The 15,000-nt window shown below is 46.2% G+C and overlaps 1 protein-coding gene across 8 annotated transcripts in view; it reads left to right on the forward strand.

Moving 5' to 3' along the window:
- The window catches only part of znf536 (zinc finger protein 536), a 160,025-nt gene that overhangs the window by 74,681 nt on the left and 70,344 nt on the right, over positions 1-15,000 (forward strand). For 6 of the 8 annotated variants that reach the window (XM_042061667.1, XM_042061669.1, XM_042061671.1 and 3 more), the window contains one exon: positions 8,546-10,809. In XM_042061667.1, coding sequence (XP_041917601.1) covers positions 8,547-10,809 — 2,263 coding nt within the window. In that variant the 5' untranslated portion in view covers position 8,546. Of the gene's footprint in view, positions 1-1,033; positions 1,041-4,763; positions 5,055-8,545; positions 10,810-15,000 lie in introns of those variants that run through there. The other 2 variants (XM_042061673.1, XM_042061668.1) reach the window with 2 other exon arrangements.

The raw sequence follows: 15,000 nt of genomic DNA on the forward strand, positions 1-15,000 counted from the left end.
CACTTTTTTACTTGGCCTGAGTTGTAGCACTGTTCTCTCTCTCTCTCTCTCTCTCTCTCTTTATTTTTCTCGCTCTGTCTCTCTGATCCTGGGAGAGAAATGGCCCCACCGTTTCCGATAAAGGCCGATAAATAAACATGTGCCCCCATCTCCCTGCGGCCCTCCACCCTCTCTCCCGAGAGCACGCCTTCCCAGCACACTTCCTTTGCTTACAATTAGTCCATAATAAAGCGCACTTTACTCTTAATAAAAGAGAAAGGCCTCCGCCCACGCCGTCTCTCCATATGCCTCCTTCACGCTCACACATCTTCCATGTCCGGGCGGATCTCAGTGTGAGAAACACAGTCATGATTTGAGCCACAATGCCACTCCGCTCACAGCTGCAAACAATAGTGGTAAAGAAGAAGATGAGGGGGAAAAAAATTGTAACGTATGCGAAGAATCACGAGCATTTCCAGTCAAGTCTGACTTCCTGATGGTTTTGATAAGATTAGTGGCTTTCTTAAACAGGATGTGCAAGGGCTGCCTTTTTAAAAAGCACGCTCTATGGACAGAGAGAGAGAAAGAGAGAGGGAAGGGAGGGAGAGAAAGAGAGAGAGAGTGTGAGAAAAGGAGAGAGAGAACAGTTGCATAAGCGGTTTGACAGAGAGCTCCTCTCTGAGCGGAAACTTTCTCTCAGATTAGCTCGGGAGTTTATCAAAGTGACGGAATAAAGGAGATTTAACATCACCCGTATTAAATAGACATGCAGCGGTTCAATATTTAAAAAGTCCATTTGCTACGACAGAAGTGCTTTTTCATTCAAGAGCATATGGCTCATCTACCTGTTTATGGTCTCTCTCTCATCCTTTCTCTGCAGAGAAAAACACAAGACAAGAAAGGAGATCTTTTCAAAAGACATTGAAGAATCATTCAATTAACGGCAGCATGATGTAAAATAATTACTTGACTTGCTTTGCGTAATGAGAATCTCTAATTAGCCATACATTTGTTTTGTGTGAAACTCCAAAAAAAATACAGACTCCAGTTGTGAAGAGCTGGTAAGTATGTTGAAGTAACACCAGATTTCTTCCTTTTGCTCTCCCTCTCTCCCCCTTTAAGCATTGCATACGTTGAGTTGCTCAGAAGCACAATGTGTTTTCCCATGTATGCATAACACAGGATGATGAATAGTGTTTCACTCTCTCTCACTTTCTCTCTCTCTCCCCCTCCCTTTTTTCTGCTTTAATTAACGATGCAACAATTAAAAGATTCACAAACTAAATTGAACCTTGTCTCCCTCTCCTCCCGACTTGATTTCACCACCTGTCAAAACAACACCCCTTGTTGGAGCCATTATGCAAAACTCATAAGAACAGAACCAGCATGAGGAGAAGAAAACAGCAATTATTTCTGATATTCGCTTATTTGGGGGTTATATTGACATTTGAAGTTTGCAGAAGGAAAAAAGGCAATCTTTGTTTGTTACAACCTGGAAGGGAACAGATTGTCCTGTGGCGTTTGATAACCGGTCTGCACGTGCGGGTAAAGCCGTAGCAACTTTCCGCAGTGTTTTCATTCACTCCAACGGAGTCCCTTGGCTGTTTATTTTTTCCCCTTCATGAGGATGATGCGTTCTCATGTGTTGTTAAGCCTGTGTGACCCTCCATGATGATGTAGTACTTATGCCCCCCAACCCTCCCTGCTCTAGCTTGAAGCCTGTGAGGCTGCCTGCCTGCCTGGCTGGCCCCAGCACTAGTGTGCTCTGTGTGTCCCTGGGATGGAAGGCTGGGGGTTAGGGGGGGGTGGGGTGGTGGGGTAGTGATGTAAGGGCCGGGGCGAGTGGTGGCTGCGCACTGTCACACTGTGTCCATTGTTCACGGGCCTCTCTCTCTCTCCGCGGCGGCCGAGCCGTGCGTGATCACCGAACTGACCGCAGCCTGCCCTCCTGCTGTAATTAGAACACGGCCTTTTACACTGACACAGAAAGGTGAAGTAGTCACATGAAGACACACACACACACACACACACACACAAGCTTACACAGACACACAAATCAAAAACACACCAGTTTAAGGATACATAGATGTGCCTGTACTGACATCAAAAGCATTTTATTGCCTAACTAGACTGACTGAGCTACTTCTCCGTGCGTTTCATTTCTCTCAAGCAAGCAGAAACTGAGAATAGAAACTAAACTAGCTAAAATGAAAATTAGACTAACCTAAACCAGAATCAACCGAGTGGGCTCAGTTTTTCATTAACCCATATTTGCAGTGCAAACTGCTGTCTCTGGGTCTCTTTCTGTCTCCTTGCCCCTGTGTCCAGCCACTCCTTTGGCAGCCCTTTCAGAGGCCCGGCACCTCATCAGTCCTCTAAGCAGCAGCCTGTTTAACAAATGTTCAGCCCTATTAATCTTCCGCTCAACACACAGCGTAAAATCAGCAGGCAGGAGGTTCGCCACATTGAGGTGGCCACCATTGTGTAACGTGCAGGCATGGAAAAAGGACATCTCTCTCTCTCTCTCTCTCACACACACACACACACACACACACACACACACACACACACACACACACAAGGACAAACACACACACACACACACACGCACGCACACACAAATACACACACACACACACACACACACAAGGACTAATACAGACACACATATACAAACTCCAAATACAGGTCCACCCACGTGGATACACATATACGCAAGACACATCAGGCCATCATGAGAATAGTACTAGTCAGTAGTTACTATAAAGGAAAGCTTTGAACCTTTGCCTGAGCTCAGATGATGATGATGATGATGGTGGTGATTATGATGTGACTGACTAGCACAATGAACTGTGGGAATGCACTTTTCCTCCCATTGATCTTCCCCTCACTGGCATCCCAACAAGCCTGTCAGACAGACGGATGAAAAGAGCTGCATTTTTCTTTTTCCTTTCTCCCTCTCTCTTTTCTTTTTTTGGACCTCATACTGATCTGTGGAGATGAGCTGAAAGCTGACCTACCTGTTGAAAAGTCCTCTTAAGACTGCCTCAATGACATATTGTCTGTGAGTGTGTGTGTGTGTGTGTGTGTGTGTGTGTGTGTGCACATGTGTGTGTCTATCTGTCTGTCTTTCTCCGTGTGTGAATGTCTGTGGCAGTGAGAGAAGACAATAAGAAACAGAAAACCGAGAAACCCATCCACTTCAATATAGCGTGGCTATTTTACATATACAGTTAAACAACCATCATGAGAATAGCTCTATGTGGTAACAACTGTACTGTATGCTCAGAAATATGTCTTAGTCCACCACCGAAAGATCTGTCTTTAGCAGGCCTTCTGTCTGAGACTAGGCTAGATGTTTGTGAGCGTTTGTTTCATTTGATTTGGTTTATTTTGTGTGCTGGGAACCCTCTCTTTTCGCCTCATTACAGCCTCTAATAATCCAGCTCAGTCAAAGAGCATCGCAGGGAAGAAAAACAACCTGAGTTTTATTGGATTAATTAGAATCATTCTGAAGACCACCTGCATTAGACTAAACAAGAGTAAAGAGAGATCAGCCTGGGACAGCCGATATGCTCGAAATGCTTTCAGAAACCAGGGTCTGCTTATGATTTAGCTATCTCTAATCTCAGGCCATGTGCTTTTTTCCATAAATGTATTGCATGCATGAATATTTCCAGCCATTAAATATGTAACATATGGCAAACATTCCCACCCTTCATAGCTTTGTCCCTACATCAGAGCCATTAATGGTTTGGTTGGCGGTATGATTGAATTTTGCCCAGTTAGTAAATAATGATTGATTTATTAATGACAATGACCTCGCTCATGGTAAATTAATGAGGTATTGCATAGTAATTAGTCAATGGATTCTGGTCGATAAATACCTAAAATAACAAAGGTACATGTAACTAATGGGCCTTCAGTCCATTACGTTCCTCTGTATTGATGCAGACAGATGTGTTTTCAGGAAAGGCTCCTCAAACTTGCCAACTGATTGCATGGGTGTTTAGAAATGAAGGCGATGTTTTCTGTGATTAAATCCCAAACCCATTTTCATCCAAAATGAACCCAGTTTAAGTGTAGCTAAATGTATCTTGCCACAGCAGCAACAAAAGCAACAACAAAACCCCAAGTACCCAAACACTTGTACAGCTTCCAAATAGTACACTGACCCTTCGACCACCCAAACAAAAGGAACTTGTCTGGATCATTTCCTATGCTTTATGTGAGGCATGCCATACTTGTTTCCTTTTCGGTTTTTCTTCCTCTCCCTGGGTCAGTTCAAGGCTGCATGGTGCTTGCAATCGTGTTTTATGGAGCCGTAGTTGCTCTCAGCCCTTTGATTTGCAGCCATATACATCAGGGGCAGGGCCACTTGAGAAGGAGCACAGACTCACCTGAATTTAGGAAGGAGACTTTCACGGCACTCCAGAAATTGTCCTTGGTGTGCCGTACATGAAAATGATTTTACTCTCATCAGTCTTAAGTGACACCATTTTTTTTACATATTTAATGCTTAGTCTGACTTATAGTCATGGGAGTGTCACTCTCACACGACTGTGAGACATGTTAGATAAGTGCAGATAAATAGCAAAACGGAAATATACACTTCACTTGTGATGTTGATACCTTCTAATTGAGCTGAGAGTTGCAAAGCAATTTGCAAAAAAAGTAAAGAGAAAAAAAAAGTCAGGAAATCAGGTTGCTTGCTACGTTGCTTGAAAGAGTGAATATTAACCACAAACTGTAAAGTAGAGTACCACTTGTCTGTGAGAATGCGCTAGAGGAAGTCTCAGTGGCTTTTAAAGACGCTCGATCACAGCTGAAGCATTAATTGGAGCATGCTGCTGTTACACTATGTCTGACAGGTAGCGCCGGGCCACCACCAAACACGACTCCTCGCCGTGCTCGCTCTTTGTACAGTGGGAAGGTCCAGTTCTACCTTAGTTAGCACGTGGGCTAGTAGGCCTCAGTGACCATGCTTTGTCAGTGATAGCCCTAGGAGGTGCAGCTCAGGCTATGCCAGTGGAAGAGATTCGTGTGGTGAGCTTGTTGCTAAGCTAGCTCTCAAGGTAAGTGGTTTTAAACATGTGATGCTTCTCATCAGAGAGCTCAGTGGTGCGTAGCTCAGCAGAAATGGTTGGCTGCTTTGACTTGTGATACAACAACGGCATTCACAGCAATGGCTTAAAAAGCTAATCTTCAGGATGAGAAGGTCATAACTGAAACAGCACTTAAAATCACAGAGGGGATTTGAGGGAAACATGACCATAGCACCTCATAGTCTACATAGAACTGTCCAGAAATAAATGAAATGAGTAAAACAGTGAAGCAGACAGAAATATTGCACACCAAAGGATTGCATTTTTACAAGTCTCACAGAAAACCTACATTGAGCCATTTTAATATATTCTGTCTATTACAAATGTGGCTAATTCATTATAATCAGTGAAAATTTAAACATGTCTGAAGTTCGCTGGTGAGAACACACATTGATTTCTTTCATTTCCATATTAGTTTTGGGTCCTTATCTGATGCTGCTCTAACCATGACAGCAGGGCTGCATTTTAAGTGCAAAAAGTATTTAGATTATACTTTTTTGTTTCTTTAAAGATAAGACTTGGCACAGGGTTTTCCTGATTAAACCGAGTAAAATATGTTTTTTAAAAGATAATTATTGCTTCCATAGAGTGATGGCGCGAGGAGAATATTACTACTGTCATTGTGCATTTTTACTTAGACCATGCATGGTGTGAATTTGTGTGTGTGTGTGTGTCTGTGTTTGTGTGTGTCTGTGTGTGTGTGTGTGTGTGTGTGTGTGCATGTATGTGTCTGTTTCACAGTTTGTCTGCGTCTGAGGGTGTGTGTGTCTCATCTTTAACCATATGAAATGTCCTTTTTAATCAGAAAAAAATGAAATGACTTGGGAGCAAGGGAAGCATATTAATGCACTTCATTTGCATACACTCGTCAGCGAGGCTACGTTCAAAAACAAACTGGATTCGTCAGTTCATTTCATATTGTTCCTTTGTCTATCTGCCTTTGTTATATGGTAAAGATAAAGCAGGAAATCAAATTGAAGAAAAAGGGCAAGCTGCTATCTCTCTCCAAATGAGCAACAGCTCATCAGTCCTTGCTTAAATCATAGATTTATTTTGCGAGAAGCACTTTCAAAAAGCCTCCCTCGGATACATGCAGATGCTGCAAAGCATTCTGGGTACCACCAAACTTCTTTTTTTTTCTTTGCAACTGAAATAAACAAATAAATAGCACTTGTTTCTCAAGTGATACCCACCAGAACTCATTCTTGAAATGACTGTGACTCTGACTGAATTGCTTTCAGATGCACATTGAAGCCTGTCCCATGTAAAGTGCACCCTAAATTAAATCATTTCAGTCTCTGTGGCACAGCTTTTTCCCCCTCTCTTTTTGATCACACGTTCAGGTTTTGACGCAGATCTAGATGTGTTCCCTACAGATTCAAAAGCTCACATACTCACATGTGCCTCCCTATAAGAAGTCACTACATCAGTAATCCACCATCAGGGGCACTGTTAAATCCCAGCAGAGTTGTTTTTTTTTGTTCGCCTTTTTTTTTGTTGTAAATGTGTGCGCTGAAGTTTGAGGACAAAAAAAAGCGACAGCATTCAATAGCTACCCACAATGTGTGCAGCAGCCACTGGAAGTGGCCACTGTGTTTTTATTCATGTCGGGGAGATAAGAGTCCACATGCAGCACAGCGTAGGAAGAGCAAATAGCTAAAGAACAGGCAGGCCTTATTAAAGTCCTTAAAGAGAGCGTGTCAGCAAATATGTGCTCCACTCCCACTGCCTACCACTCTCTCTCTCTATTGCTCTGTCTTTCTCTCTTTCTCTCAGAGGAATCTGTCTCTTTTTCTCTGTGAGTCTGTGTTGGTGTGTCTGTATGGTGATTTGTTGTGTGTGTGTGTGTGTGCTGGGTCTGTCATTTGTTTAGTGCAGTGGTCTGTAGGTTGGGGCGGGCTGGCTTTATTTGGTCAATACAAAAGCATTTCATTGATTTTACACACCAGATGTGCTGTCGTTTCTGTTATTATGGGTGTTCTGATCATGATCTATGTTTTTAATGAAATTATATCCTATTTCTTTTTAAGGGCCTGTGGCTTAATTAGTGTATTGGTCAGCTGTTATTCATAGTTCAGTCATTTGTGTCCATGTAGAGAGAGAGAGAAAGAGTGTGTGTGTGTGTGTGTGTGTGTGTGTGAGAGAGAGAGAGAGAGAGAGAAAGTGTGCATGTGTGAGAGTTTGTGTGTGTGTGTGTGTGTGTGTCTGTCTGTGTGTGTGTCTGTGAGAGAGAGAGTTGTTTCCCTGAGAGAGAAGTAGTCTTAACCATTGAGTCCTGGTCACTCTTCCCTTCAAACGAGCCTACCTAATGCTATTGCTTAGTGGCTTGTGTCTGAACGGATTTTTCTGATTATAATCATGTGTTATAGCACACTGCCACTGTTACTAGGCAGCATACTAATCAGCTTAATGAGATATTATACGATATTTTGTTGACCAAAGCAAAACTCACTTTATTGTTTCTGAAGCTTGACCCTGTTGGTCGCGAGGGGACACAGCACACAATTATCCTTCCTTAAGGCAGCGTACGGCATCTTAAATAACAAGTTCCGTGCCAGATGACAACAGGGTCTGCTTGGGTATTCATTTCAGCTTGGTGGTGCACTGGGCCATTCTGTAGTCATTTTAAATGACTGGAAAGCCTCTGATACATTGGGAACCCTTTCAATAACACCAACTGTTGTTTTCTCTGAGTCGGAAGCCATATGAGAGAGAGGGGGGAGAGAAAAAAGGAGGCAAGAGCAAAGTGATTCGCATCAAACGTAATGCAGCTCTTAATGGAAAATTACGCCAAGACAAGTGTCGCAGTGGAGAGATAAGAGCTTGTGTTTACTGGAGTAACCCCTTGGTTTTAAGTGCTATTGTTAATATCATAATTGTAGTATTGCGCCGGCTTCATGACAATGGCATTGCTCCGTTTCATTAAGGCGTGTAATTGGAGGAATTCTGATAGGATGGGCCCAAGTAGCTTAATTATGTTGCGCTTGCCATGTTTACTGGGTAATTATTGCAACCAAAATTATGTTACAGTTCGAGAGAAAGTTCTGAGAGTTACAACTCCCTCCCCCCCAAGTGTGAGAGTACATGTAGTACTTCATAAATCAAACGAAGACAAAGTACCTCTTTTTTCTTCACTCTCGTCGCTGCTCTGCTCTGTCATGCTCCCTCTAACTGTGTGTTCTCATCACATATGGATAGCTATTTAATAAATTAAACTTCTTATTATTTTGTAATCACACTTTTTTCTCTTTTCAAACCAAATGAATTAAATATAGTTTGATCCATTTAATACATTGTTTTCTGTGATAAAATTTGCCCCTTCACCCCCCCCCATATAACCAAAAGACTAAAAGCTCTATATTATGTGTATATTTCGGTTTTAATTATTTTCAGTTAATACTATGGAGAGGATGGACATTATTACTAAGTACCTGTTATTGTGTCTCCTTCTTGTCTCATAGGATGGAGGATTCTAGTTTGTGCCTTGGTGTGTCCTCAGCGATCTCGGATGCTGACACCCATCTCAGCAGTGCCGTGCTCAATGGCCGCTACCCCATCAGCCAGAAGCTCCACCAGCTAACCGCTCAGCTGGGCCATGCCTTCCCTGACCTGCCGAGCCGTCAGCAGATCCCCGAAGAGAAAGCTGCCACCCCACTGGACGAGAAGACCCACGCCGCCCTGGCCAGCCAGCCAATCAGCAGTCAGATGGCTCTGCTCGCCAATCAACTGAACCGAGACATGGAGACCGGGGCACTAGGTGCTCTGAATGGCCGCGTGGACCTGCAGCAGTTTCTCAATGGTCAGAACCTGGGCATCATGTCCAAGATGAACGACATTGAAGACGACGCCCGGAAGAATCGCAAGTACCCGTGCCCGCTCTGTGGGAAGCGCTTCCGCTTCAACAGCATCTTGTCCCTGCACATGCGCACCCACACTGGGGAGAAGCCCTTCAAGTGCCCCTACTGCGACCACCGGGCCGCCCAGAAAGGCAACCTGAAGATCCACCTGCGCACCCACAAGCTGGGGAACCTGGGCAAGGGCCGCGGACGCGTCCGCGAGGAGAACCGTCTGCTCCACGAGCTGGAGGAGCGAGCCATCCTGAGGGACAAGCAGATGAGGAGCAGCCACATGCAGCCCTCCCAGACCCTCCCCCACCAGCCCCACCTGGGCCCGCAGACCCACAACCAGCAGCAGCCCGGCTCTGCCTGCGGCCTCCTCACCCCCACCAGTCTTGGGGGCACACCGGACAGCTCCAATCAGCTCTCCTCCTCCCCGAAGCCGGCCGGCGCCAACCCAGCGGAGGACCAGGGCCTCAACCCACCCACGGGCTTCCGCTGCACCTTCTGCAAGGGCAAGTTCAAGAAGCGCGAGGAGCTGGACCGCCACATCCGCATCCTGCACAAGCCCTACAAGTGCACACTGTGCGAGTTCGCCGCCTCGCAGGAGGAGGACCTCATCTCGCACGTGGAGAAGGCCCACATCACCGCCGAGTCGGCCGCGGGCCAGGGCGACGGCAACGGAGGGAGCGAGAAGCCCGCCAACGAGTTCCGCTGCGAGGTGTGCGGCCAGGTCTTCAGCCAGGCCTGGTTCCTCAAGGGCCACATGCGCAAGCACAAGGACTCGTTCGAGCACTGCTGCCAGATCTGCGGCCGCCGCTTCAAGGAGCCCTGGTTCCTCAAGAACCACATGAAGGTCCACCTCAACAAGCTGGCCATCAAGAACAAGCCACCGGTAGGGGCGTCTGACCAGGATATGTCCTCTGTCAACACCATGAGCAGCCTGGCCCAAGAGGCCCATGCCAACCTCTACTCGCGCTACATCTCCTGTCTGCAGGGCGGCTTCCTCTCCCCAGACAAGCAGGGGCTGGCCGAGCAGCATCAGATGCTGGCCAAGGCCGGCATCGCCATGAAGGAGAAGGAGATGCTGGGCAAGCTGCTGGGTCCTGTGGCTGGCATGAGCCACGCCCTGGGGGAGAACGAGAAGCGCTCGCTCCTGGGCTGCCTCAACCTGGTGCCGCCGCTCAAGTCCAGCTGCATGGAGCGCCTGCAGGCCGCGGCCAAGGTGGCCGAGATGGACCCCCTCAACAGCTACCAGGCCTGGCAGATCATGGCCCGAGGCATGGCCATGGACCGCTCCTTCATGCCCAAGGACCAGCACCACGGCCACCATGGCCAGGACGAGGAGATGGCCAACGCGGCGGGCATGATGAACTTCAACAAAGAGAAGCACGAGTACCCCCCTATAAGCTCTGCCGACAGCCTCAAGCAGAAGCAGCATGCCGAGGTCATGCACGGGATCAAGACCAGCGTTGCTGGAAGCATGATGCCCCTGAAGGAAGAGGGAGGAGGTTTTGATGGACACCGAGAGTTCATGTCCCACCATGGCGGCCTGGGTCTGGGCCAAGGCCTTGACTTTGGCCTGGGCAGCCTGAAGGAGAAGCCCTCCGAGTGCCCTGACTGTGGTCGGGTCTTTAGGACCTACCATCAGATGGTGGTCCACTCCAGAGTGCACAAGGAGCGCCGCAACGTCGAGGAGAGCCTCCAGCACAGCAACACCAACCTGGACGAGCGGCGCGGCTCAGCCAGCGACCCCGAGTCCCAGTCCATCAGCAGGTCGACCACCCCAGGCTCCTCCAACGTGACCGAGGAGAGCGGAGCCGGAGGAGGACACTCCCAGACCGGGAGCGTGCAGGACGACAGCCCCCACCCTTCCTCTCCATCTTCAGGTAGAATATTTAAGCTCTTCAGACCAACACAGTGTCACAATGCGCATCACAAAGAACATCTACAGAAAAAGAAAACAAAAAACAAATCAGATGTTTGGACTAGCCTCAGACTTGCCACTGTATAAATTCCCATTGACTCTAACAACACAACAATATCCTGTCCTGTCTTATTTTCATCATTTCAATAAAATGCATAGTATGCGTTGCTAATCTCCCAGCACTAAAGGCCCATTTAGGGCAGAGGGAGCCTCCTGTCTCTGGGCCTCCTCCTTAGCCTGCAGTAGGCTCCTTGTGCCTGGGTGCCTCTCTGCTGTGGGCCTGCTCACCTGCAGTCTTTAAGAGAGGCCCTTCTCTCCTCTCAGTGTGGGGCCACTGACCCGGATGTGAGCTACTTAATGCCATAGTTCACCCAGTGACAGACCTCTTACACAATGCCTCGCCCCTGGGAGGGGGGAAGGTTGTAAGGCTGGAGATGACTAGACGGTCTTGAGGCTGTGTGTATGTGTGTGGGTGTGTGTGTGTGTGTGTGTGTGTGTGTGTGTGTGTGTGTGCGCGTGCGCGCCTTGAGTGATGTGGGGAGGGGAGCTGATCAAATCTGCCCGTTCAAAGCAGGCAAAAAGACCAAAAAAGCCACTACAAATCCGAGCTGCACATTCCAGGCATAACTCAGATACTTAACGCCTCTGTTCAAATACCCATCAAACACCCTCAATCAGACTGGCCCGGCGGCCCCAGCTTTCTCCTCTGTGTTTTCACTGCAGACAAGAGGCTTAGGCACATACACACAGACGTACACACACACACACACTTATATAGACCCTTATAACCACACAGAGACACAAGTATGGAGACAGTGTGCGCCAATGATGTCCCCCTATAAATTTGTAACCCTTGGACACAAAACAATACACATAGTACATAGCGAGCGGAACAGAGAACAGTACAAGTGGTTCACTGACTGGGAGATATCCCTAAGGAGCAGCAGCATGGACAGCGCACATTACAAGTGATTAAAACATCTCCTTTACTGAAAAGGAGACAGTGAACCCACCCTCGCAGAGGAACTTAACGCTGGCAAGATAGAGTGTATGTTTAGTGGGATTAAGAGAGGCTGTTGCCAACGATTAGAGAAGTTTTAAAGGTAACTTTCCCATTCCTCGGGGTGCAGCACTTCAGCTAAGCAGTCTGCCCGTTAATTAGGTCACGACTATGTGATAATCAGTTGGTTTAAGCTAAACAAGACACTAATTAAAGATATACATATAAAGCAGGTCAAAAAAATGTGAACTTCATTTGCGGAGTAAAATGTGCTTTTAAGTCATGAGGAAAAAAAGAAGGGAGAGTGGCTTAGCTCGAAGGCTCTGAGCAACTTAATTTCTACAGTACAGAAGAAATTGTTTATTTATTCGGAGTCCTTATCATCCCCATGTAGAGAGATGGGTTTGAACATGGAATGGGCTATGTTTATTTTAATCTAAGAAATAATAACAGACAACCCCCCACCCCAATTAGGAATTAATGAAAACGAGAAGGAGATAAAACCTATTTTCTTTACTGAGACTATTAAACCTAAACACATCTCAACAGGATGGGAGGGGGTTATGTTACGGAAGTAATTATCTTCTGAATTTTAATGCAGAAAGTTTTATTTCTTTTTATTCTCTTTCTCAAGTACTTTGAATTTGTGAGATTCAGCTCGTGGCACTTGTGAAACCTAGCTGAAATTTACATATGATGGAAGAAAACATTCCAGTTTTGAGGAGCAACATTGTGGAGTTTGCTAAATACTGCACAATATACTATAATTAATCAGACAACAATTATATAATAAAATAGAATGTATTTATTTAATGTAATATAATATATTCAAATATACAGTGTATTTCTGTACAAGACATAAACTGTATGTATATTTGAAAGTAATATTCTGAATTATGAGATCCAATAACAACTATGAAATATGGATTATTTCATATTTCAGTGTTGCTCCACATACATTTAGCAAACTCCACCACACATACTGCACATATGCGTCTACAGAAAGAAAGCCTGAGGGCTCTCTGTTGTTCTGTCTGGGCATGGCGATAGAGGGTGATCACAACCCAAAATCTGAAATCCCCTAGTCAGCCAGCAGGTTGAGGCGGGATGTCTCGCGCAGGGAAGGTGTGTGTGTGTGTGTGTGTATGTGCGTCAGTCAGGCATATTGCCAGTTCCCTCCCGCCTCCCTAAGCATGTCTTAAGGTTGACCTTGAGGGCTCTCTCTCCTCTCGCTGCAGGCAGCTGGGTGCAGGGGGGCAGGGACAGACTGGCAGAGTCACAGGTACACCCTCGCAGCTCTGCACGCGCTCAGGATGCACACACACACACACCCACACACCCACACACACACACACACACAGACACACACACACAGACACACACACACAGACACACACAGACACACACACACACACACACACACACACACAGACACACACACACAGACACACACACACAGACACACACAGACACACACACACACACACACACACACGTAACCGCGCCGGCAGCTCCTTAGAGGAAGTCAAGCACAGTATCACTTCCAGTCACACCGCACACTAAACGCTACAGGTGAAACTCATGAGAGGAGAGGGGGCAGTAAACACCGGCCTGCAGCTCTATCACAACCAGGAGAAAACACCGGGGTCAACGTCCTTGTTTTGTACTTTGGTGTTAGCTTCATTAGCGGCGTAAAATCGTTTTTTTCATTTGTAATGGGCTGCGAGATCAGTGTTGGGGGCTAAGAGAAAGTTTTAATTAGACACGAGACGTGTGAGAAAGCATGCATTCAACCCATGTGGAGCTAGGTGTCATATATTATTGTGTGTGGGTGTCTGTTTGTGTGGGTGTTGGTGTGCTCCTGCCTGCGTGTGTGTGTGTGTGTGTGTGTGTGTGTGTGTGTGTGTGTGTGTGTGTGTGAGAGAAACAGCTCTAAGGGAACAGGATGTGGCTGGTTATACCTCTTTGTTTCTTTTATAATTTCCGCCAGCCCTTTAGCCCCAGACAGAAATGATTCTCTTTATTGTTCCTATTTTTTTATTTTTTATTTTTTTTTTATGTCTGAAAAGAATTCACCCCCCCCCCCCCCCCCATCCCTCTCCTCCCACCTCTTTTCCCTCCACAGCCACAGTCAAGCACTCCGCCACCTACCCGCTGCAATTTTGAGTTAAACTTGAATTACAGTAATCAACAATAACATCTCAACTGTGAAAGAAGGTCGACACAATCGCTTTTGTCTTTGACACTGCACTTGTTTAAAGACAAGGGAGGGAAGAGAGGGCTGCCTCAGAAACGTCCTTTAAAGACCTTTCTCTTCCCTCCCTCAATAATAAACCTTAAATATGCTGCTCAAGCACTAGAATTTCCTGCCCCTTTACCTCTCCCCTATATTCCTCTTTATTACATTTTCCCCATCTAGTCGTTTTTTATGGCTATAACAAGATTGGTTTGACTGGGGGAGGAATCCATTGTTCTTCTAGTTTTTCCACTTCGGACTGAGCTCTATAAACACAGGGGTCCACGTCTGATAATGTTTCTGAATAGATTATGGCTAGCCTTTGAGTGACAGACAAGACAGAAGAGTAAAAAAAGAGAGTGAGAAAGTGACAGAAAGAGCAAGACAGAGAGAGACTTATAGATGTGGCTCAGTGTTGAAGACTGGTAGCGCTACAGGCCCTATTGAAGCGTGCTACAAAGCAGGGTAAAGAGGAGGTAATGGCGGTAGACATCATGTGCATATCTACAGGAAAGGGAAGAAAGGAAGACAGATGTGAAGAGCAGTCACATCAGCCCGTCAGTCACATCGGCACAGAGGGGAGCGAGCAGTAAGGCTGCACCTCCACTCATGCCTGTGTCTGTCTATGGACAAGCAGACTACAAATAGCCCTGCAACATTTAACCACAAATGGCTGAGGTGACAAAAGTAGCGACTTAAGGTTCTCTTAATGCGGTTAGGTTACCAACACATAATCTTACAATAGATCACCTCTGTGCAGCCTTTACTGAGGCAGTGCTGTTGTACTTACCTAAAGGCGCATCCACACGTGCACAAACAGATATGCACCGCATGTGCACACATATGCAGACACATACACAGACAGACAGACAGACACACACACACACACACAAACACACATGCACAGAACAGACAGA

The sequence above is a fragment of the Alosa sapidissima genome, chromosome 14 (genome assembly GCF_018492685.1).
Source record: "Alosa sapidissima isolate fAloSap1 chromosome 14, fAloSap1.pri, whole genome shotgun sequence".
Lineage (NCBI taxonomy): Eukaryota > Metazoa > Chordata > Actinopteri > Clupeiformes > Clupeidae > Alosa > Alosa sapidissima.